At 36.0% G+C, this 24,537-nt stretch overlaps 1 protein-coding gene across 1 annotated transcript in view; it reads left to right on the top strand.

Moving 5' to 3' along the window:
• STIM2 (stromal interaction molecule 2) overlaps positions 1-24,537 on the top strand; it is a 168,645-nt gene that overhangs the window by 43,355 nt on the left and 100,753 nt on the right. Inside the window, exon 2 of the mRNA XM_029234816.1 lies at positions 23,373-23,503. Within this exon, the coding sequence (XP_029090649.1) occupies positions 23,373-23,503 (131 nt within the window). The remainder of the gene's footprint in view (positions 1-23,372; positions 23,504-24,537) is intronic.

Genomic DNA, 24,537 nt, shown 5'->3' with positions numbered 1-24,537 from the left:
AAGGCAGGAGTTGGGGCTTAAGTTGGGTTTTGGAAACCCTCTATGGATGTGAAATGTGAAAAACAGGAATTTGGGTCTAACCAAATTTCATCAGTTTTAAGTCTCTGTCTTGCTCTGTTGTTTATGAGTTGTAATCACAACCATGGAACTCTTTGGATAGTTTGTTCATATGAAACTTTCAGCCAGAACATGAGGGCCTAAGGTTCAGACAAATTTTGAATTAGTTTGAAAAAGTAAATGAATCTATTTTTGGTTTTATCCACTCCTCAAAGTCATAGTCTTTGCATGTTTGAGGAATAATTGTCAGACTCAGTGTATTAGTTATCTGTATTGCTGCATAATACATTACCACAAACTCAGCTGCTTAAAACAACGCGAATGTATTTTATCCTGGAGTTTCTGTTGATCAGGTGTCTCGGCGTGGCTTAACTGGGGTCTCTGCTCGAAGTCTCTCAAGGCTGAAGTCAAGGTGTTGGTTGGGCCACATTCTCATCTGGAGCATAGAGTCCTCTTCCAAGCTCGTTCAGAGTGTTGGCAGAATTCAGTTCCTTGTGGTTATAGTACCAAGGACCTTGATCTCTTGAAGTCCTTTGGCCAGTTGCTTTCTTCACAGCATGATGGTTTGCTACTTCTAGGCCAGCAGGTGAATCTCTCTTACATGTTGTGTCTCTTTGACCTTTTTTATTGGCCTTTTTAATGGATGAGGTATTCCCACCCAGGATAAATTCTGTTTTGAAGTGAAGTCAGAGTCAACTGATTGACGTAACCTTAATGACATCTACAAAGTCTTTTCTGCCATGTAATATAAATCACAATAGTGATATCCTATTATATTCACAACTCCTCACATTCAAGAGAAGTGGATTGTACAGGATGTATACACCAGGGAGCAGGAATCTTGGGAGACATCTTAGAATTCTGCCTATCACACTCTGATCCATACGTGAAAATTCCAGTTTCTCATATCAAATGATACCTTGATTCTTCTTCACACCTGGATTGCTTTTATTTTGAACTAATTGTAGACTCAAGAAGTTGCAAAACTTTTACAGAGAGGTTCTATATATCCACCCTGATACTGAATTTCCAATCTAAAAATTGGAAGTTTTCCCCAATGGTGACATCGTACATAAATATAGTACATTATCAAAACCAGGAAATTGATATCAGCATACTATGATTAAGTAGACTACACACTTTACTCCAGTTTCACCAGTTTTGTATCATTAATTTTAAAATTCTGGTATGTCTCTGTGTATAATTCTATGTATAGATTCATATAACCTCTACATTCAAGACACAGAACTGCTCTGTCATCACAAAGAAGTTTCCTTGTGCTCTCCCCATGTAGTAACACCCTACTTCTGAATCCCTGGCAACCACTGTTCTATTCTCCACTTCTATACTTTTGTCATTACAAGAATGTTATATAAATGGAATTTTAGATTATGTAACGTTCTGAGATTGACCCTTTTCACTCAGCATAATGTCCTTAAAATTCATTCAAATTGCTGAATGTGTCAGTAGTTGGTTTCTTTTTATTGCTGAGTAGTATTCCATTGTATGGATGTACCACAGTTTGTTTAGCCATTCACCCACTGAAGGAAATTTGGGTTGTCTCCAGTTTGGGCCTGTTAACAAAGTTCCTGCAAGTATTTCTGTTCAGGATTTTGTGTGAATGTGTTTCTCTTTTTCTAGAATAAGTGTCCAGGAATGTAATTGATGGGCCATATGGCAAGTGTGTTTAACTTTTTAAGAAACAGCCAGACTGATTTCCAGAGTGGGTGTACAATTTTACATTCTCATCAGCAAAGGATGAGTGATACAGTTTCTCTGCATCCTTGCCAGAATTTGCTTCTATTGGTACTTTTTATTTTGACCATCCTAATAGATGGTGTGGTAGTATCTCATTATGATTTTAATTTGACTTTTTCTAATTGCTAGCGGTATTCAGCATCTTTTTATGTGTTTATCTGCCATCGCTATATCTTCTGTTCATGCCTTTGCCCATTTTCTAATTGGATTTTGATTAGTTTTTACTGTGGCCATTTTCAAATAAATATTAAAGTTGAGACCGTGGTATAATGAACCCCTATTATCAAGTTTCAGCAGTTACATTTTACCCTTTTGTTTGTTTTGAATATTTCAAAGCAAATCAGATACATAGACTTCATGACATTTCACTTGTAAGTACTTACTTTAATTCCTTAATGTCTAATACTAATACCTAATGGTATTAGTATATACTTAGTATATATTAGTACTAGTATATGTTAGTAGCTAGTATATCCTTAGGATATGTCACTAATAGATAATAGACATCTAATAGCTAATACTTGGTCCATGTTTATATTTTTCTGTTTTAAACATGTATTTTTAAAAGCGGTTGGTCTGAATCAGAATTCAGATAAGACCACTTACTTATGTATTCTTTTTTCATAGCGCTCCCTCCTTTATTTTTCCGCTCAGGCAGTTGATTTCATTGGAGAAGTTGGGTCATTGGTCTTCTAGACAAATTTGGATTTGGCTGATTCCTTTCTCTTTGTGTCAGTTAACTTGTTCTATGCCCTCTTTCCTCTAAACTAATAGATTTAGTGGCTCAGTTAGATATGGGTTCAAAATTTTAGACAAGAGTACTTCACAGGGATACTCTATACTCCCTGTTGCATCACATCATGAGGCACATGATGTTTGATTTGTTCTGCTTTTTGGACTACTAAGTTCAATCAGTTGGTTCAGGTATTGTCAGCCCCATCTCTACATTTAAGCGTTTTTCATTCATCTTTCACCTAATGGTTATGGCTTCTATTGATGATTGTTGCCTAGGTCCAGTATTTCATTTGGGGTTGCAGAATGATGATTTTCCAATTTAGTTATTTCTGCATTTATTTGCTGGACTGTTGAGAACTTTCATCAACTTTTTGGTTTTCATTAAATACACTCATACAGGAAAGGTAGGAAAAAATGCTCAATTCCCCCCACTCCCCTTTAATTATCAGTTCTCAGAGTAATGACTTGCTGCCCACGTCATCTACAGAAGACACCAATGAGGTGTTTTTCCCCCACCACTTTCTCTGTGTATTATTTTGAATTTGTAGAGTTTTTAAAAAGGTATTTGATGCTTTTCAATGACAAAATTTTTAAAAAAGGTATTGGATGCTTTTAAAATTTCACTTCCTAACCATAGGTGTTTAGAAGTACAATTGATTTGTACATTGATCTTTTTAATCCATCAACCGTTAAATTCTTGTTCATTTAAATTTATTTTTAGATTTTTATCATTGCAGATGGCAGTTTTTTATTCTGCTTTTCAAGTCTTTATACCTTTCATTCTTTCTTTGTTCCTTACTGTGGTAGTACAGTACTCGAGTATTATTCGAATAGAAATGGATAATGCAATCCTTTTGTTATTCCTTACCTCAGGGGCAACACTGTCAATATTTCACTATTAATAATGTGTTTTACTCTAGGTTCTTTATCTGATTAAGGATGTTCCCTTATATACCTATACATTTTATCATGTATTGATGTCTAATTTTATGAAATGCTTTCCTGTATCTGTTTCTATGATTATATGAGTTCTCTGCCTTTAATCTGTTAATGTGAATTATGTTAATTGATTTTCTAATGTTAAACCAATCTTTCATCCCTGGGATAAACTCAGCTTTATCATGACGTATTATTATCCTTTTTGTAGTTTGTTAAATTTAATTTGCTAATATTTTCAGATTTTTACATTTATGTTCACAAGTGAGGCTGGATTTGTAATTTTCATTTTTAGTACTTCTTTCTTGGTTTGGTACTGTTGTTAAGCTATCCTCATAAAATGAGTTAAGGAAGTTTCTATTCTTTTTGTGTTAAAGGTAGAATTCCCTTTTCCTTGATTATTGTTAGAGCTCACAAATGAAAACATCTGGGCTTGGAATTTTCTTTGTGGGAAAAATTTCCAGGTGGTTTAGTTTTTAGTTCTTTGAAGAATATAAGGTAAAAGTAGTATCTTCCTGTGGTGACAAACTAGTAGTTATAAGTGAAAAATTCATTTTTTTTTTTTTAGGATCCTGTAAACCTTTAAAAAAATTAAAAAAAAAAGTTCACAGGAGTTCTTAGTTTTCAATTTATGTATGTATGTGTTTATTTAAATTGAAGTATAGTTGATTTACAGTGTTTGTTAGTTTCAGGTGTAGAGCAAAGTGATTGTTTTATATATACATATATATATAGTTATATATATGTGTACTTTTCCAGATTCTTTGCCCTTATAGGTTATTACAAAATATTGATTATAGTTCCCTGTGCTATACAGTAGGTCCTTGATGGTTATCTATTTTATGTATAGTAATGTGTATATGTTAATCTCAGACTCCTAATTTATTCCTCCCTGCTTTCCCCTTTGATACCCATAAGTTTGTTTTCTATATATGTGGGTCTATTTGTTTTGTAAATAAGTTCATTTGTTTCTTTTTTTTAAAGAGTTTTTGAAGATTTTTTTTTTTAGATTCCACATTCTTTGATTAATATTTTTTACTGAATGGTTTGAGTTGAGCTATTTTGTCTCCGTTTGTTGAGGTATTGCGTACATGCTTTTTGTCTGTAAGTAACTCTTATATTAAATACAGTTACATTAAAAAATAGGTTATCTACTATATTGCTTTACTACAGTTTAGATTTGTGTTTTAAGCTTCTTACGTTTGTAAGGTTTCTAAATAATGAACCTTTAAGGAATCTTTAGAGGACTTTGATCTAGATACCTAAGTTCAGCTTCTTGCTCTGCCAGTTACTATCATGAGTATATCTCTTACTTTTTGGGCTTCAGATTCCTCATTTGTAAAACACATATCTACTTCACATAGTTTTCATGAGGATAAACTGAAGTGCTTTATAACCATAAACTATATATAAATGAAAGGTTTTAAAGGTAGTGAATATAGATAAAATGTTCCAAGAAAGAAAGAGGTTAGAAGGAAACAATATTACATAAGTTATAGATATGCAACATAGTGATTCACAGATTATAGTCCATTTATAGTTATTATAAAATATTATCTATATTCCCTGTGTTGTACAGTATATCCTTATAGCTTATTTATTTTATACATAATAGTTTGTACTTCTTAATCCCCTACCCCTATTGTGACCTTACCCCCTTCCTCTCCCCACTGGTAACCACTAGTTTGTTGTTTATATCTGTGAGTTTGTTTCTTTTTTGTTGTATTTACTAGTTTGTTGTATTTTTTAGATTCCACATATAAGTGATATCATACAGTATTTGTCTTTCTCTGTCCAACTTAAGTTCACTCAACTTAATACTCTCCAAGTCCATCCATGTTGTTGCAAATGGCAAAATTTCATTCTTTTAAAAATATAGCTGAGTAGTATTCCATTGAATATATATACCATAATCTTCATCCGTTGATGGACACTTAGGTTACTTCCATACCTTGGCAATTGTAAATAATGCTGCTACGAACATTGGGGTGCATGTATCTTTTTGAATTAGTGTTCTCATTTTTTTGTTTGTTTCTGGATATATACACAGGAGTGGAATTGCTGGGTCAAATGGTAGTTCTATTTTTAGTTTTTTGAGAAACCTCCATACTGTTTTCCACAGTGGCTGCTCCAATTTACTTTCCCACCAACAACGTAGGAGGGTTCCCTTTTCTCCACATCCTCATCAATGTTTGTTATTTTGTTTGTTCTTTTTAATGATAGCTATTCTGACAGGTGCAAGATGGTAACTCATTATGGTTTTAATTTGTATTTCTCTGATGATTAATGATGGTGAACATCTTTTCATGTGCTTGTTGGCCATCTTCATTTCCTCTTTGGAAGAATGTCTATTTAGTTCTTCTGCCCATTTTTCAATTGGGTTGTTTGTTTTTTTGATGTTGAGTTGTACGAGCTGTTCATACATTTTGACTATTAGCCACTTATTGGTAATATCATTTGCAAATATTTTCTCCTGTTCAGTAGGTTGTCTTTTTGTTTTGTCAGTGCTTTCCCTTGCTGGGCAAAAGCTTTTAAGTTTAATTAGGTCCCATTTGATTATTTTTGGTTCTATTTCTTTTGCTTTAGGAGACAGAGCCAAAAATTATTGCTATGATTTATGTCAAGAGTGTTCCTCCTGTGTTTTCTTCTAGGAGTTTTATGGTTTCTGGTCTTACACTTAGGTCTTTAATCCATTTTGAACTTATTTTTGTACATGGTGTTAGAGAATGTTCTAATTTCATTCTTTTACATGTAGCTGTCTAGTTTTCCTAGCACCACTTACCAGAGAAACTGTCTTTTCTCCATTGTATATTCTTGCCTCCTTTGTTGTAGATTAATTGACCATAAGTGTGTGGGTTCTGGGCTCTCTATTCTGTTCCACTGATCGGCTCTATGTCTGTCTTTCTGCCATTGCCATACTGTTTTGATTATTGTAGCTTTGTAGTATAGTCTGAGTAAGGGAGCATGATTTCTCCAGGTCTCTTCTTCTTTCTCAAGATTGTTTTGGCTATTTGGGGTCTTTTGTGTGTCCACATAGATTTTAAAGTTATTTGTTCTAGTTCTGTGAAAAATGCCCTTGTTATTTTTAAATTTTTATTTATTTTAAAAATCTAATTAATTAATTTACTTTTGGCTGTGTTGGGTCTTTGTTGCTGCACGTGGGCTTTCTCTAGTTGAGGCGAGCAGGGGCTACTCTTTGTTGTAGTGCACGGGCTTCTCATTGTGGTGGCTTCTCTTGTTGTGGAGCACAGGCTCTAGGTGTGCGGGCTTCAGTAGTTATGGCTCGCGGTCCCTAGAGTGCAGGCTCAGTAGTGCTGGCACACAGTCTTAGTGACTCCGCGGCATGTGGGATCTTCCCGGACCAGGACTTGAACCTGTGTCCCCTGCATTGACAGGCGGATTCTTAACCACTGTGCCACCAGGGAAGTCTGCCCTTGTTATTTTGATAGGGATTACATTGAATCTGTAGATTACCTTGGATAGTATTGTCATTTCAACAACATTAATTCTTTCAGTCCATGAACACGATATGTTTTTCCTTCTGTTTGTGTTGTTTTCAATTTCTTTCATCAGTGTCTTACAGTTTTCTGAGTACAAGTCTTTTACAAATTCCTTAGGTAAGTTTATTCGTAGATATTTTATTTTTTTTGATGTGATGGTAAATGGAGTTGTTTCCTTAATTTCTCTTATACTGTTTTGTGAGTGTTTTGAAATGTAACAGATTTCTGTGTATTAATTTTGTACCCTGCCACTTCACTAAATTCATTGAAGAGCTCTGGTAGTTTCTGGTGGCATCTTTAGGATTTTCTCTTTGTAGTATCGTGTCATCTGCACACAGTGACAATTTTACTTCTTTCTAATTTGGATTCCTTTTATTTCTTTTTCTTGTCTGACTGCTGTGGCTAGGACTTCCAGTATTATGTTGAATAAAAGTGATGAGAGTGGGCATCCTTGTCTTGTTCCCAGTCTTAGAGGAAATGTTTTCAGTTTTTCACCATTGAGTATGATGTTAGCTGTGGGTTTGTCATATATGGCTTTGATTATGGTGAGGTATGTTCCTTCTGTGCCTACTTCCTAGACAGTTTCTGTGTAAATGAATGTTGAATTTTGTCAAAAGCCTTTTCTGTGTCTATTGAGATGATCATGTGGTTTTTATTCAGTTTGTTAATGTGGTGTATCACATTGATTATTTGCAGATACTGAAAAATCCTTGCATCTCTGGGATAAATCCCACTTGATAACAGTGTATGATCCTTTTAATGTATTGTTGGGTTCGGTCTGCTAGTATTTTGTTGAGGATTTTTGCATCTATGTTCATCAGTGATATTGGCCTGTAATTTTCTTTTTTTGTGGTATCTTTGTGTGATTTTGCTTAGAAGTAACCTTTGAGATCTGGTTGAGTCCCTCTGGTTTATAGGAAATAGAAGCTACTAGTGTATGTATAGAGCTGTCTGCACAACGTAGGCTTCCTGTTTTCCAAATCATTTGTTTTTCCTAGTTTGTCTTCCTTCAAATTAAACACTGTATGCTTGAGAGAAACTTTGACTTCTTTAGGCACATAGTTGAGTGTGTCATTCCCAGGAGGTTAGGTAGAAAAGTACATGTGATATTAGGGAGAAAAAGGAATTTTAAGACTTCAGTTTCTTAAGTTACCAGTAATTAAAAGTGCTGTCAAAGTAGTTATTGGTTTTTTTTTTTTTCCACCAGAGTTTAAACAAAGAGAACCTTGTTATACTTTTCAGGGATTAAAATTCATGTAATGCAGTAAGAAGTAAGGCTCTGTGTAGTTGCTGCATAACTTTGTACTTGAAATTCAGTTGAAATTTTACTTAAAAGAAATTACTTCAGTATAATTTTAGTAAAATTTTACCTTATATTTAACATGAAAACTTTCAAACCAGTTGTATTTGTAAGAGTTAGTTCCTTGAAATCTAACTTGTCTGCTTAATTCCATATTGTCACTAAATATAGTCTTGAAGAAAATTGTTTCCTTCAGATTTAAGTTCATACTCATAGTGGGAAGGGTTGTTTTTATTTGAGCTTTGAAGATCCAGTATACAGTAAGTCCCCTACATACGAATGAGTTCTGTCCGAGAGTTCTGTTCGGAAGTCCAACAAAGTTAACCTAGGTACCCAACTAACACAATCGGCTATTTAGTACTGTACTGTACTGTAATAGGTTTAAATATATTGTCTTGTATTTGTGGTGTCTTATCCCCGGGACGGGCTTTTTCCTCCCTCTCTCTCACTGCTGCAGTAACTGGAGACCCCAGACTGCTGCTCTCCTTTGCTCCAGCTTAGCCTTCTCTCCCCCTTCTTCTTCGTTAGAACAGCACATATTTCAGTTGCTAACCCCTATCTCCAGTTCCTGTTGTCTGCTCTCATTTAAGAATTTCCTCTTTCCTTCCTTTCTTACCCTTCCTTTCCCAGGAAGTTTATTCCTTATGAAATGATGAGACACACAGGGACATATTAAAAGGACATATTAAAAGGGAGGAGGCCAGGTTTGCTGACGCAACTTTAAAATACCAAATGTCTTTGTAGAAAATATGTGTCCCATATTTTAAATGAATTTTTAAAAATTTTACTTAAGTCATTTTCATCACGCTTGCATATTTTTTAAAGGTAATGCTGTTACATGCTAGATTTGTCAGCAGTTATTTTGAATAAAGTTTCTAGGAACTGAGGCTGTGTTGTTTTTGTTTGAATACTAATTTCTCTGAAGATTTAATAAGCATTTATATAAAATTAATTGTAATTTTGTTGATTTAAAGTTGAAGGTCACATTTAACATGGCTTGTTACTTCTTTGCTCTGAAAAGCAGGACATTTTACTTAAATAAAACTCATTACATATATCCTCGTCACAAAAGTAGGGCATATACCTTCTATAGAGAAGGTTTAGTTCCTTTGTATAATACATGTTAGTTTCTTTTTAGGTTTTATGGGTGTTGTTAGCTGCACTATAGTTCTCCAGGTTTACCAAAACCATGTATTATTTTTTACTTATATTTTTCAATGCTACTCATAAGAAGTTATGAGGGTGAATATTTTATGCTAATTTTGCAGGTGAGGACGTTAAGAACCAAAGATGTTAAGAGGTTTGCTGAAGGTTACATGGTTACTGCAGTGAAATTGAGATTAGAGGTCATATCTGTTGCCAGAGTTGATGGTATTATGATTATTTAGGGAATATATGAGCTGATAGGTAGACAGTTACATGTGATTATAATAGTTATGCATAAAAATGCTGTGAAAGTGGAGAATAGGAAATATCTGTTAAGCAGTCAGGAAGGCTTTATAGAGGGGGTTAATCACTAGTGAAGTGATTCTTCAGGGATCAGAATGTGCTTTGTATTTCATGCTGGGTTGAATGGGCTTTATTCTTTGGGGGATTGGGAAGTACTGAAGGATTTCAGCAGGAGGGATGATGTGACCATCTTCATATTCTAAAGATATGGTGGCCGTAAAAGGGGATACATTTGTAGCGTGGTAGTACTAGAGATGGGGAGACCATTACAGGAAAGCTGTGGGGGAAGTGATGAGGTTATCTCTGATGGCAGCGGTGGAGAGGAGGAGAGGAGGGAACTGGATTTGAGCTTTTAAAAGTCAGACAACATACAAATGTTTTTCTCACTTCTTCCATCCCCCACCCACCCCACCCCCATCAGAAAAAGAGCTAAAAGTTTGCGTTTAGAAAACTGACCCAGTTCTGATCATCTTCAGGTTGCTGATCTGCAAAGAGCTTTGCTCTTAATTGTTAAGGGTATAGCTACATTTAGGATAGAAATCATGTCTTTTAGTGACAAAGCTCTTTCTTTGGATGGAAGCTAAATTTGTGCCTAGATTATGGTAATAGTGTAAATAAGACTTTTCAATATAGGATCTACACAGTCACATCATTTCAGGAAGCAAAGCTAACATTACTTAAAATGATCAGTACTATTTTATGAATGGCTTCTTTCATTCCATTTTAGATCATTATAAATCATTTCTTAGAAATTTCTGATTGAGTTCTGTAGGCAGGAAGAATGCTGTAATTGTCAGTCTCTTTGATATCATGTCCTTCTAGGCCAGATTCTACCAATTTGATGCCACCCTGTATCTTGTCCTTTCCTCATATCCTGAAATGGAAGAGACCTGTTGCAATGTTCCCATCCGTCATGTGGTAGGTGGAGTTTTCTTGGATTGTCTGTAAGAACAGTCTTCCTATTGCTAATTGGGCCAGACTCATAATAATATGAATTTAGTTTTTAGTATCTAATCATTCAGAGATTTAGTTTATATATCTTTCTCTAAAATTATGAAACACAAAGGAAAATGATGCATAGTTATATTTATGCTTGATAATCAATGAGGTCTTTTTCTGATTGATAGCATATCTGTTTGATGGAGGCTGCATACCATAGTGGAATGAATGAGAGTTCTAGAAATTAGTAAAACTTATCTTGTAAATATTTTTGTAATCTGCCCCATTCTATATCAGCTTATTAGCACAATCTTAGTTCGGACCTTGTGGCTTGGCATAATAAAATAACTTGTCTCTCTGCCTTCAGTCTGTTGTCCTCGAATCCACACTCTGCAGCTACCTGAATATTCTATAGGAAACACAAATCTGACACCATCCCACCCATGTATCCATGAGTCTGTTGTTGCTAATGAGTTCTGCTAAATGCTTGAATTTGTGGCATAACCGGAGTGGCTCCTTGAATATTTAATTTCCATGAAGTCTTGCTAGCTCCAACAATTTGACACACACACACTTGACTTCTGTAAAATATTTCAATGCATTCATTTCTTTTTATGCTTTAAGTAGTTTACTTATTTACTTAATAACTTGTTGATAGTATTTATTAAAATACCTGATATAGATTGATGTTAATTGAGATGGGTATAAAATTATGCAAAGATAGAAAATAGGACACATAACTGATAGTAAATAAGAAAGCGGCACAGATCTCTGTCAACCATCTTCATAATTCCTTTTTTAAAAAAAAATTATTTATTTTATTTTTGGCTGCATTGGGTCTTCGTTGCTGCTCGTGGGCTTTCTCTAGCTGTGGCGAGCAGGGGATACTCTTCATTGCGGTGCACGGGCTTCTCATTGCGGTGGCTTCTCTTGTTGCAGAGCACGGGCTCTAGATGCACAGGCTTCAGTAGTTGTAGCACGTGGGCTTCAGTAGTTGTGGCTCACGGGCTCTAGAGTGCAGGCTCAGTAGTTGTGGTGCATGGCCTTAGTTACTCCATGGCATGTGGGATCTTCCTGGACCAGGGATTGAACCCGTGTCCCCTGCATTGGCAGGCGGATTCTTAACCACAGTGCCACTAGGGAAGTCCCTTTTATACAATTTTTAAAGGTTACTTTCCATTTACCATTATTACAAAATATTAGCTGTGTTTCCTGTGTTGCACAGTACATCCTTGAACCTATCTTACACCCAGTAGTTTGTAGTTCTCACTTCCCCACCCATATATTGCCCCCACCCCGCCCAGGCACTATAGAGCAGACTCTATATCTGAGTCTGTCTGTCTTGTTATATTCACTAGTTTGTTTTATTTTTTAGATTCCACAAATAAGTGATAGCATACAGTATTTGTCATTCTCTGTCTCACTGATTTCACTCAGCATAATACCTTCCAAATCTATTCATGTTGCTGCAAATGGCAAAATTTCATTCTTTTTTACAGCTGAGTAGTATTCCTTTTTATTTATATACCACATTTTCTTTATCCATTCATCTGTTGGTGGACACTTTGGTTGCTTCCATATCTTGGCGATTGTAAATAATACTGCTATGAACATTGGGGTGCATGCATCTTTTTGAATTAGTGTTCTGACTTTTTTTTTTTTGGATATATACCCAGGAGTGGAATTGCTGGGCCAAATGGTAGTTCTGTTTTTAGTGTTTTGAGAAACCTCTGTACTGTTTTCCACAGTGGCTGCACCAATTTACATTCCCACCAATGGTGTACAAGGGTTCCCTTTTCTCCATATCCTCGCCAACATTTTTTATTTGTGTTCTTTTTGATGATAGCCATTCTGACAAGTGTGAGGTGATAATCTCGTTGTGGATTTGATTTGCATTTCTCTGATGATTACTGATGGTGAGAATTTTTTTCATGTGCCCGTTGGCTATCTGCATTTCCTCTTTGGAAAAATGTCTATTAAGTCATTCTGCACATTTTTTAATTGAGTGTTTTTTTTTAAATCACCTTTTAAAAAAATTTTTTATTGATTTTTGGCTGCTTTGGGTTTTCGTTGCTGCTTGCGGGCTTTCTCTAGTTGCGGTGAGCAAGGGCTGCTCTTCGTTGTGGTATGTGGGCTTCCCATTGCAGTGGCTTCTTTTGTTGTGGAGCATGGGCTCTAGGTGCACAGGCTTCAGTAATTGTGGCACGCACGCTCAGTAGTTGTGGCTCACGGGCTCTAGAGCGCAGGCTCAGCAGTTGTGGCACATGGGCTTAGTTGCTTCATGGCATGTGGGGTATTCCTTGACCAGGGCTCGAACCCGTATCCCCTGCATTGGCAGGTGGATTCTTAACCACTGTGCCACCAGGGAAGCCCAAGTGGTTTGTTTTTTGATGTTGAGTTATATGAGCTATTTATATATGTTGGATATTAATCCCTTATCGGTCATATCATTTGCAAATATTTTCTCCCATTCATCAGGTTGTCTTTTTGTTGATGGTTTCCCTTGCTGTGCAAAAGCTTTTAAGTTTAGGTAGGTCCCATTTGATTATTTTTGCTTTTATTTCCTTTACTCTAGGAGGCAGAGCCAAAAAAATATTGCTGTGATATATGTCAAAGAGTGTTCCACCTATGTTTTCCTCTAGGAGTTTTATAGTATCTGGTCTTACATTTGGGTGTTTTGTCCACTTTGAGTTTATTTTTGTATATGGGTTAGAGAATGTTCTAATTTCATTCCTTTACATGTAGCTGTCCAGTTTTCCCAGAACCACTTATTGGAGAGACTGTCTTCTGCATTGTATATTCTTACTTTGTTTCTTATAGATCAATTGACCATAAGTGTGTGGGTTTATTTCTGGGATCTCTATTATGTTCCATTGATCTTTGTCTGTTTTTGTGCCATTACCCCACTGTTTTGATTACTGTAGCTTTGTAGTATAGTCTGAAGTCAGGAAGCATGATTCCTCCAGCTCTGTTCTTTCTCAAGATTGTTTTGGCTGGAGTGTATTTTTTTTTTAATTTATTTATTTTTGGCTGCGTTGGGTCTTCGTTGCTGTGCGCGGGCTTTCTCCAGTTGCAGCGAGCGGGGGCTACTCTTTGTTGTGGTGCGTGGGCTTCTCATTGTGGTGGCTTCTCTTGCTGCGGAGCACGGGCTCTAGGCACGTGGGCTTCAGTAGTTGTGGCTTGCGGGCTCTAGAGCGCAGGCTCAGTAGTTGTGGCGCACAGACTTACTTACTCCGCGGCATGTGGGATCTTCCTGGAGTAGGGATCGAACCTGTGTCCCTGCATTGGCAGGTAGATTCTTTTTTTTTTTTTTGCGGTACACGGGCCTCACTGTTGTGGCCTCTTCCGTTGCGGAGCACAGGCTCTGGACGCGCAGGCTCAGCAGCCGTGGCTCATGGGCCTAGCTGCTCTGCGGCACGTGGGATCTTCCCGGATTGGGGCACGAACCCATGTCCCCTGCATCAGCAGGCAGACTCTCAACCACTGTGCCACCAGGGAAGCCCACAAATTTACTATTATTCCCATTTTACAGATGAAGAAGTTAAGGCAAGTAAGTTAAATAACTTTCCTGAGGTTATATAATAAGAGGCAGAATGAGAATGAATTAAAAGTTCTTTTTCCTCCTACAGAGTGCTCATCATTTCTCATCTGAAAAATTGGGATAGTGATTTTATTTTTGACTGTTGTTAAGTTCTCGCACTGAGAGAGAAGTGAAACAGAGAAGTGAAACAGTTGGATCAACGCCTGGCAGTAACAGCAACGTTCTCTTTATTTCCTGAGGTGTTGATATAGGTAGAATGGTTTTAATGGTCTTTGTTCTCTATAGCTTATGTTTTGCTTATAGCTTTTTAAAAAATTGTGGTAAAATATATATAACATAAAATTTACCATTTAAACCATTTTAAGTATATAATTCAGTGCCATTAAGTACATGCACAGTGTTCTGGTTGTAACTTTGAATTATCATTTTCTTCCCTCCAAAACAAATAAAAATAAGCAAAGCTATTTCACTACTCTGTGCACATAATGTTGCTAATCAAAATGTTAGAGTTTAGGGCTTCCCTGGTGGCGCAGTGGTTAAGAATCCGCCTGCCAATGAGGGGACATGGGTTCGAGCCCTGGGCTGGGAAGATCCCACATGCCATGGAGCAACTAAGGCTGCATGCCACAACTACTGAGCCTGTGCTCTAGAGCTTGCAAGCCACAACTACTGAGCCCACGTGCCACAATTACTGAAGCCCACGTGCCTAGAGCCCATGCTCTGCAACAAGAGAAACCACCGCAATGAGAAGCCCACATACTGCAACAAAGAGTAGCCCCCACTCGCTGCTACTAGAGAAAGCCCGTTCACAGCAATGAAGACCCAATGCAGCCATAAATAAATAAATAGATAGATAAATAAATAAAGTTAGTGTTTATAGCATCCTGGGAAATTAGGAGTCAGTAAATAAGTGTATGCATGCATCTGTTTACTTTTGATTTTTGCACCTAGTCAACAATATTTTTCTGCATATGACAGATACAGCAAAGTTATACTCAGATATAGTATTGCTTTCTAGGAGGTTATAGTATAAAACACAGTGGGAAAAATTAGGCAGCTGTCAATGAATCTAGAGATAAATACAGCTGCATAAATACTTCTCATTTATTTACATACATTAAATGAACATATTGGTTAACCACAAATGTAAGTGTAGATATTTTTGGGTTGAGGAATGTGTTGGTAAATGAATTGCGTATTACGATAGTTTTGAGACAGAGGCATCACCTTGTCTCCTACCTTTAGAGAGGCTCTTTGAGAAGATTAGTGGGAACTTTTTGAGGTGGCAAGGACAAGATGCTTTGTGAGGGTGGGGGAATAAGTGGGAGTGAAATAATCAGAAGATGGTAAGTTGAAAAATATCCCTGGAAAGTGGGAAAGGACCTAAGTAACTGAGTTTGTATCAGATAGTCTGTTTAAAACATTTGGAAGGTATAATTGAACTTAGCAATTTTTAAGGGAAATTTTTAGCTAACAGATGAGGGGAAAGTTCTTTCTTTTTACAAGAGTCAGACTAATGAATGAGGACTTTGTAAACAAAGTCAGTGATTCAGAGCTCCAAGAGGCAGTCATCAATCAGAAAGGGTTTCAAAATAAAGACTCTTTATTTTCTTTTCAGTATAATACTTAAGCCATAATTTGATATATCAGCAGTGGTTTCTCAGCCCTGTTGTTGGTGAGGTCTGTCTCCTTTGTTGAACTTTTCAAAAATCTGAGTTAAACATTTGAGATTCAGAATCCACCTGCATTTTTATAGCCTCCTGGTATAACGTTGTGTATACGAGTTACAATTTTCCTTTTCTCATTTGTTGTTCTGGCATGTAATATACTTTCAGTAAATATTAGCATAGTTTGAATATCTATGAAATTATATTTCCCAGTACCATATACCGGGAAATATAATAGATTATGGGTTGAAACTTCTCTTTAAAAAAGTATGTGGCAGCCTTTATTATTTATTTATTAGACTTTTTGAGAAACATCCATTAATCCTCCTGTATGCCAGGTGTTGGTGATATGCTAGACATTGGGATAATAAGAGAAATAAGGCAGACTCTGCCTTAAAGAGGATATCAAAAAAGAAGGAAGACATTATTCACTTTCTTTTTGAGTTTGAATCAGATTGTTGGTTTATTGAAAAGTGACACCAAACGGTTATCTCTGAAGATTTTAGAGAAGATTTGCTCTCAAAATATTCAGATTGAAGTGTTTGATTTGATAAATGCTTGAACTATTAGTGGAAGCACCAAGTATGAACAATATTTGTTTAAAATTTTTCTCTCTGGTAGTAATTAAGAAAATCCTAATCATGAGACTCATAGAAGTCGCCAGCGTGGTAAGCCATGTTCTTGGCAGTATATGATGTTGCACATTGTTAATGGGCTACAGTCATTGGTTTGTGATGAAAAGTCGGCTGGCTCTCCTTCTTAGTTCTCTTCTGCATGAAATTTGCTGACCTCAAAGGTATTATAGGAGGGAAACTAGCTTTAAAGACTGGATTTACTTTTTCAGTTTCATTTATTTCTAAAGCTCTTATTTTCTTACGTTTCTGAACTATATTCCTTGCCTATATCAATTGACTGGGACAACAGAATATAGAATATGGCATAAATATTTATGCCTCTAGTGAAGGCTTAATGGAATCACATTTGGCGCAGTTTGTAACTCTATGTTGTTTGGTTTCACTCAGCCAAATAGAAGTGTACCTTTGTTTTACCTAGACTTTTATTAGTTCATTCTAAAAATGTAAGTCATATTTGTCTCCTTTCTCTCAGTACACTCAGTTGTCACTTCAGTCTGACCTCTTCCATCTATCCTCACTGCTGTGGTTGTAGTTTATGTTGTTACTTCCTGCCTGTACTGTTGGAATAGGCATTCACTGGTAACAAGCATGTAAACTGAGACTATAGTTTTTTCTCTAGATTAAAATAAAACTGACTATATGGGAAAGCATTTTTTGAACTTGAAAGCACTACACAAAATATAAGTTGTGATTTCTGTTATATTTGCCATCAAGTCACAGTTCACGTAAAAATGATCAGTGGCTTCTTTTAGTCTCTTCTTTCTTGGTTCATTGCCATTCACTGACGGATAACCCCAAGCCATCTTTCCAGATTCACATCCTACTGCTCCTCCACCCATGCTTGCTAGTGTTTTCTTCCTCCCTCTGGGCAGTACTGTTAGCTGGCTAACAGCTCCTTGTCATGTGGGACTGGCCTCCCCAGCCCTCCGCTGAAGGCCTGCAGCAGCAGATGGAGGAGAGGTGAGCAGCGAGGAGCCCTGAGTAGCACTCCCAGTAGAGAGCCAGTCTGCTAGCCAGACTGCTCTTTGTGGGTCCCAGATATCGTCTTATTTCCTCTTTGGGTTTGTTCTTGTTTTCTCTTTTACTAACCCCACTTATAAAATCCAATTTCTCTTTCCTAATACCACCAAAAATGCAATTGCTTGCATGTAAAAGCCAGTCAGCCATAATTATTTATTAGGAGTAGTACTGTATAATAATAATGTACATATATTATAACATATATAATAATAGTAATAATATGTAGTCATGAATAAAACAAGCTTAGTCCTTGCCTTCATGAAATTTTATCTTTGCTGCTAAAGTATAAGGGCCTTGAATCTTAAATATTTTAAAGTTCCCCTCCATTATTTTTTTATAATGTGTTGTATATTTTGTTCATTAAGTATTTAAACAGCAGTATTTGACAGTGAAAAAATAGACTTTATACTTTAGGCTCTTGGGGGCCACTGAATACTTTTAATTGGAGCAGGAGTAATATTAGTAGATTTCTACTAACACTTAGAGTTAACTTTAGTACTATAAAGAGGTGAGGGGTTTTACTGTCACTTTCTACATCTTAGTTTTCTAATCAGCCAAGTAATTTCGTGAAAAGTTTTTCTCTTCCAAACATTTATACTGGAAGCCAGTTAGGTAAGTAATGCAGTAAACATATATTTTGAGCGCTTACTGTGTGCCAGACACTGTTCTAGGCACTCAGAAAAGAGCAACAATCAGAAAAAAGCCTTTCATCTCATGATTGCATTACAGTGGAGGATTGGACAGTAAGAAAGTAAATACATAATATATGCACTGTGATTAAGTGCTGTGAAGAAAAATATAAGAAATAGAAAAGGGGAAGGCTATTTTAGATAGGGAAATAAGATGACCTCTGAGGAGAAACATTTGTGCTGGAATGAACCAACAGTGGGTGTACTTGGGAGAAAGAGCTTTGCAGGCCAAGGAAACTGCAAGTAGAGGGTTTCAGTGAGTAATTTATTAACATTTTTTCCCCTTTATTGTCACTTTAGAATAATCTGTAGATCCCTCTATAGTCTGACCCTCAATGATATTGTCAGTCTTTTCTCTTAATTACCTAGTCAAATGGTGGTAATAATGCCTATTTTATAAACAAAGTGATATATATAATTTATATATAAATTTATGTAATATGTTATAGACACTCTGTAATTGATAGTTATTGTCATCATTATTTTGTTAGTATAACTATTAGCAGCTTATGTTCTTGCCTATTCATGTCTTCCTAGAGAACACTTGCTCATCTTTCAAGAATCAATGTGTAAATATCACTTTCTCCTCAAATCTTATTGCTATACAGGACTACTCCCTTAGTTTTACTGCCATTATATATTTATTACATGTCTGTCATTGTACTTGCCATATTTAACTTTGTTTTTACCCTTTGTATACCTGGCTACTAACCTGAAGTCTGGCATTTATGTATTTTGCTAGATAAGTAACAAATTAAGAAGTTTATTTAGTTGGCTTCTAATATTTATATTTGTTTAAACTTTCAACATATGTCTGTTACTGTGGTAGTATACTTATTGTAAAGGTTTTTTCAAGGGGAGTGTGAATTAAAGATACGTTATTCTCAAAAGGAGAAGTAATCTAAGAAGTATAGGTCTGTATTTCAGATTATGTCTGTCATTTATGAGGTATCTAGTGATCCCCTTCCTTGGGACACATTTATGCTTCTTGGTTCTCTCTGCTTCTCAGCCAGGTTCTGGCAGTATCTGTGATAGCAATCCTTTATTCTTCTCTGACACTGGTGACACTGACGCATTTATGTTCATTATACTGACACTCGAACATGAATTGGAGTCTTGAAGACTGGTGTGAATCCCAGGTCTGTCATTTCTAGGGGTGTGATCTTAAGAAAGTAACTCATTAGTCTCATTTCCTCATCTGAAAAATGGAGATAATATGTTCCTCACACAGGGTTGTAGGGATTACATTATGTACATAAAAGAGCATTGGCTTCTAGAATATATCAGATGTTTCTTATTAGGTGAAATCATTTTAATTCAGTAACTCTGTTTCTGCAGAATCAGATTGAGCGTTTGTTTGGCTTTGGGTGGAGGAAAACAAGGTGGAATTTAACAATGGTGTTGATTGCTGACTTTGGTTAAGTCTTACTCTGTTTCAGCTGATTCCTTTTTTTCTCAGTGGAATGTGCTGGTCTTGATCCAGAGGAAAGAAAAGAATGCTCAGCATAATAATGCTAGAAAGATATATCACACCACATTGCATTTAACACAAGGTGAGGGCACCAAGGGGAGGAAATTTGCCTTAGTTCGGTGTCCAGCACCAAGTACAGGGCCTGGCACATGACAGGCACTCCATATCATGTTTAAATGAACAAGTGATTCTGTTTAGATGAGAAACCTGTTCTGGCTATGGAGTACATAGTGCATTTGGGGTAGCTAAGGTAGATGTCTGTAAGATGTTGGCAAAGGAGACTGATTTTGGTATTTTAGCAGTTGTCTTTGAAACCATTATACCTGATTCATTATATGTACAGTTCTTTTATATCATATTGTATATTTTAAAAGAAATTTAGGTCAGTTAAAAATGATCACTTGTGCTAAAGTAACCTAGAACGGAAACAACTGAGAAAAAGTGAAAAAGACCTTAAAACAGGTAATGGAGCTCAGAATTCACAACTATTCTAAGTTAGATTTCTAGGCCTTAAGTCACTGTACCAAAAGGAAATAAAATTTTATGTGGAGAAATGGATCACTCTTGCCATATCCTCAACCCCTGTCTTTCCTTTCCTTCTGCTGTTCCAACTTGGCAAAACACCAAGGAGCAGCCTTGATCATTTACCTCCTCCATTCCTTGGGGGCGTGGACTGTTGAGTGCGGCCAGGATTCCTGAAGCACTTCCCGACAGCTGTGGCTCCCAGTCTTGCTTCCATCTTGTCTATTTTCCACTGTCACCAGAATGGTCTTTCTGTAATGAATCTGGTTGTGTTGGTTCTCTCCTTGAAATCCCTTATGGGCTTCTCAGTTTTCAGGATAAAAATCCAAATTCCTTAGTATGGAAAACCACTTTTAGAGATTTGACCCCTTCTTACCAATCTCCTCTTTTTTTTTTTCCACCCACATATTATCTGTACCAGACATATTAACCAGTTGCCTTTCTCTGAGTGTTTCATGTTCTTTTCATGCCACTGAACGTATGATGTTTCTTTCTCCAGGCACACTTTTCTCTCCTTCCCAAGGTCATCAACTACAGGTCCTTTAAAACTCCCCACAGTTACCTCTAGAAAACTTCTGACTTTTCCTTTCCCAATCTGGATTAGGTGCCCTTTCTCCATGCTCTCGTAACGCCCTACAATTAATGTTCTCAGTGGTACCTAACCCAATAACATGCCTTCTTCCTCCCTAGACTGTGATCGAGTACAGGATACTCTTTAATTTCTAATGCCTGTCACTGGTTAGCACAGTATAGAAGCCTAGAACTTTGTGATTTAGTTAATGTATGAAGTAACAATTTATCAGAGGTCCAGATTGTGCCCAGCTAAGTCCTAGGTATTATGAGCATGTGAGAAATGGAATAACATGGTCCCTGCCCTTTTCATAAGCTTAGTTGTATGGACAAAATGACATTAAGCAATTAAAGGTTAATTAAAAGTACAGCATTAAAAGATGATTTGAGAATAAAGATACAGTTGAAAATTTCAAATCCCTTGGCATTTCATTATCTGCTTTTTGCTCTGTTTTTCCTTAATATTTACCATTACTAACATGCTATGCCTTTTATTTATCTTATTATGCTCATCTCCTCCACTAGAATGTAAGTTTTATGAGGAATTCTTACCTCTTTTGTTTACTGTGGTATTTCTAATGCCTGACACATGGTAGGTGCTCAATAGATATTTGTTGAATGGGTGGAATGGTGTTCAGAGAAAGAAGTACTCACTAGGAGTTAGTATTTATGAAATACTTCATGGAGAAGTTACATCCAGAAGTAGACCCTAAAAGATAGTGTTTTATTAACTAAGTTAATTTAAGTAAAAAACTACCCATTTTGTTTATATATGAGTTTTTTCCAGATCACATGTTCCTCCTGATTTTCTCTTAAGCTTTTTAATGTTTCTGCCATCCTCACTGTTGACTTCGCTTAGAGAGTTTGACAACAAAGCCTATTTAATCAGAGTGAGTGATGCTGAGACTTTCCTTATTGTACTAGTTGTAATAACTTTCACTTCATATGTTTGTTAGCAAAATAAATATGTGTTAAAAATATGTCTGCTGGAGGCAGTAGCATGTTGTATACACATCTTCTTCACACCATGTGTTGTTGTGATACCTGAGAGCTTATATTTTATTTTGCATCCATTTAGAATAACTTGTGGGCATATGAGGGTTCTGGATGTCTTGTGAATTAGGGATCGTAATTGACCATTATGCCTGTAAGTTCTTAGATTTTAGCAAATCTTAATCAGAGTTTTGAATATTTATACACATATTTATGTCACATAACTTATAATTTCATTTTTAGAGAGTTTCCTTTTCTGTTTCCTTCCCTTCTAAGATTAAAGGAATCAAAATTAAGTTTCAGATTAAAAACTTAAAACTATTAAATGTTAAATTGCCAAAATGTTCTATAAGTAGAACATGCAGGTAATATAGGCTTAAATTGTTTTTTTTTTAGAAAATTATTAGTTGGTCTCCAGGACTGGCTTCTTTTCTTGTAATTTTTTTTCCTAAATGCAGAATTAGATATTCTTAGGCCGTTATGGCTGCAGTAGAGCTTAGTAAACATCTAGTCTACTTGCTTTATTTTAGAGAGGTAACTAAGATACAAGGATGAGTGATTTGTCCACAGTCAGTTAATTCATAACAGGACCAGATGATAAACTAGATTTTTAACTATTGTTGAGGAGATAGCCAAACTGTGGCTAACCCTTCTGTTATTTTAATAACCACTTTAAACTTTAAGACCATACTGTTCCTAGAAATACATGTGGATCTGATGATGTTTTAAAAGGATATTATTTTAGTGACCTGGTAGAAGTCAGTTCCTGGAATTTGTCAATCCAGCAGTCAGCCAGATTGGGTGTGAGTGAAGTTTTGGCAGTACTTTTCCATTTTGGTATGTAGACTGTTTACTAATTGAGTCAACAGGAGGTAATTTTTACTAATCTCATTTTAAGCCATGAAAAGCCCCACATTCTCTTTAAATTGTTAGTTTTGACAACCTAGATGTGAGGATTCACTCATTTTCCATAGGAAAAGGTTTAGCCAATAAATGTATGTTAAGAAAAACATGAAAAACAAGATTTTTAAAAATTCAGTTTTTCCTTGTTGAATCTAAGAAGTTATACATTTTATTTTAAAAAGTCATATGGTGGACTCTTGGATTCTGTTAGATAGAAAAATGATAAAAAAAAAGTCTAAGGATCATGTGAATAGTCTGCATTTCTTTTTCTTGTATTCTTTGTGATGTTTCCCTAGGACTTACATTTTAAACTGGACTATATAAAAGTAGCACCTTGTACTCTGTGATGTTTAGTTTTTTCTTCTTTTTTTTAAAGGAGAGAGTTTATCTGTTTTGGGGGAGGAATAATTTATAAATATAATGATCTGGATAAGAAGAATGTAGACAACCTGAAATTAGTACTGGTTTTAGTTGACTAATATCAATTAAATTGAATTATTTATTTTTAGTCAGTGTGTTCATATATTATACTTTTGATGTGAAGAATACCCTACTAGACTTCTTAAAGCCTCTTAGTTTGACTTAGTCTGAAATTTAATTTGTTGGTTTTGTTTTAAATTACATTCTCTTGACTATAGCTTGTGTTTGGGGATTGCAAGTTAGTAATTGCCCTTTGTTCTATTTCAGATCCCTGCATGTCACTGAGTCCACCATGCTTCACAGAAGAAGATAGATTTAGTCTGGAAGCTCTTCAAACAATACATAAACAAATGGATGATGACAAAGATGGTGGAATTGAAGTAGATGAAAGTGATGAAGTAGGTGGAAACCCTTTTTCCCTGGTATTCTCTTAAAACAGAATGACCAAGTTTTTAGTCTTAAATTTTCCCATTATTCCTTGTATGACTCAACTCCTTCATCTTCATCATCTTTAGTTTTTCTCTTTACATTTTAATTTTACCCTTTGTATTTACATGGTTTTTCTTTTTTCTTTTTTTTCACATCTATACAAGTCTTCTCAGTTTTATAAGAATTCCCAGTCTGTGTACTTGGGTTTCTCAAACATATATCCTATTCTGACTATGTCAGTTATCTATTGCTGCTTTACAAACCACCACAAAATTTAGTGGCCTAAAACAACATTTTGTTATTTCTCCTGATCCTCTGGGTTGACTGGGCTTTGCTGAGCACTTTTTCTGTTCCCGTAGTTATGGCCTGAGGTCACTGTGGCAGTTGCATTCAGTTGCCACCTCTGCTGGGCTGGAATATCTCAGATGACCTCTTTTCCATCAGAGTCTCTCTCAATCCAGTCTCTCATCATTCAGGAGTCTAGCTCAAGCTTCCTTACAGCATGGCAGCCAGCTTCCAGGTGGCAGTGCCCCATGTGAAAGTGCTTATCATGCCCCTGTTTGCCAATGCCTGTTAATATCAAATTGGCTTAAAGCAAGTTATTTGGCTGAACTCAGAGTCTGTGTTGGAAAGGATTATACAAGGATATGAATACCAGGAGATGTGGTTTACTGGGGGTCACCAATGTCCTCATCTACTGTACTCACCATACAAATAAATAGTACTTTATTTCTTAAGCATTCTCATCTTACCCCTGTCTATTGTCCCTTTTAGTTTTCTTCTTAGAGGTGGTTTTCTTTATTTGACTATGGTCTCATTCTAACCAAATTCCCCAGTCATTTTTTAGTTCTTTTCACTCTTTTTGTTGTATTTGTCACTGTTGAGATGCTTCTCTTTTAGTTTACATAATACTAAATTACACTATTTTCTACATTATTATCTAATGTTGTATAACAGTGACACCCTCTCATCACATTTTTATCTAATCACATTGTTATGTAAC

The sequence above is a fragment of the Monodon monoceros genome, unplaced genomic scaffold (genome assembly GCF_005190385.1).
Source record: "Monodon monoceros isolate NGI ecotype Baffin Bay Population unplaced genomic scaffold, NGI_Narwhal_1 Super_Scaffold_20, whole genome shotgun sequence".
Classification (NCBI taxonomy): domain Eukaryota; kingdom Metazoa; phylum Chordata; class Mammalia; order Artiodactyla; family Monodontidae; genus Monodon; species Monodon monoceros.
This window is presented reverse-complemented; position numbering and strand designations above follow the sequence as displayed.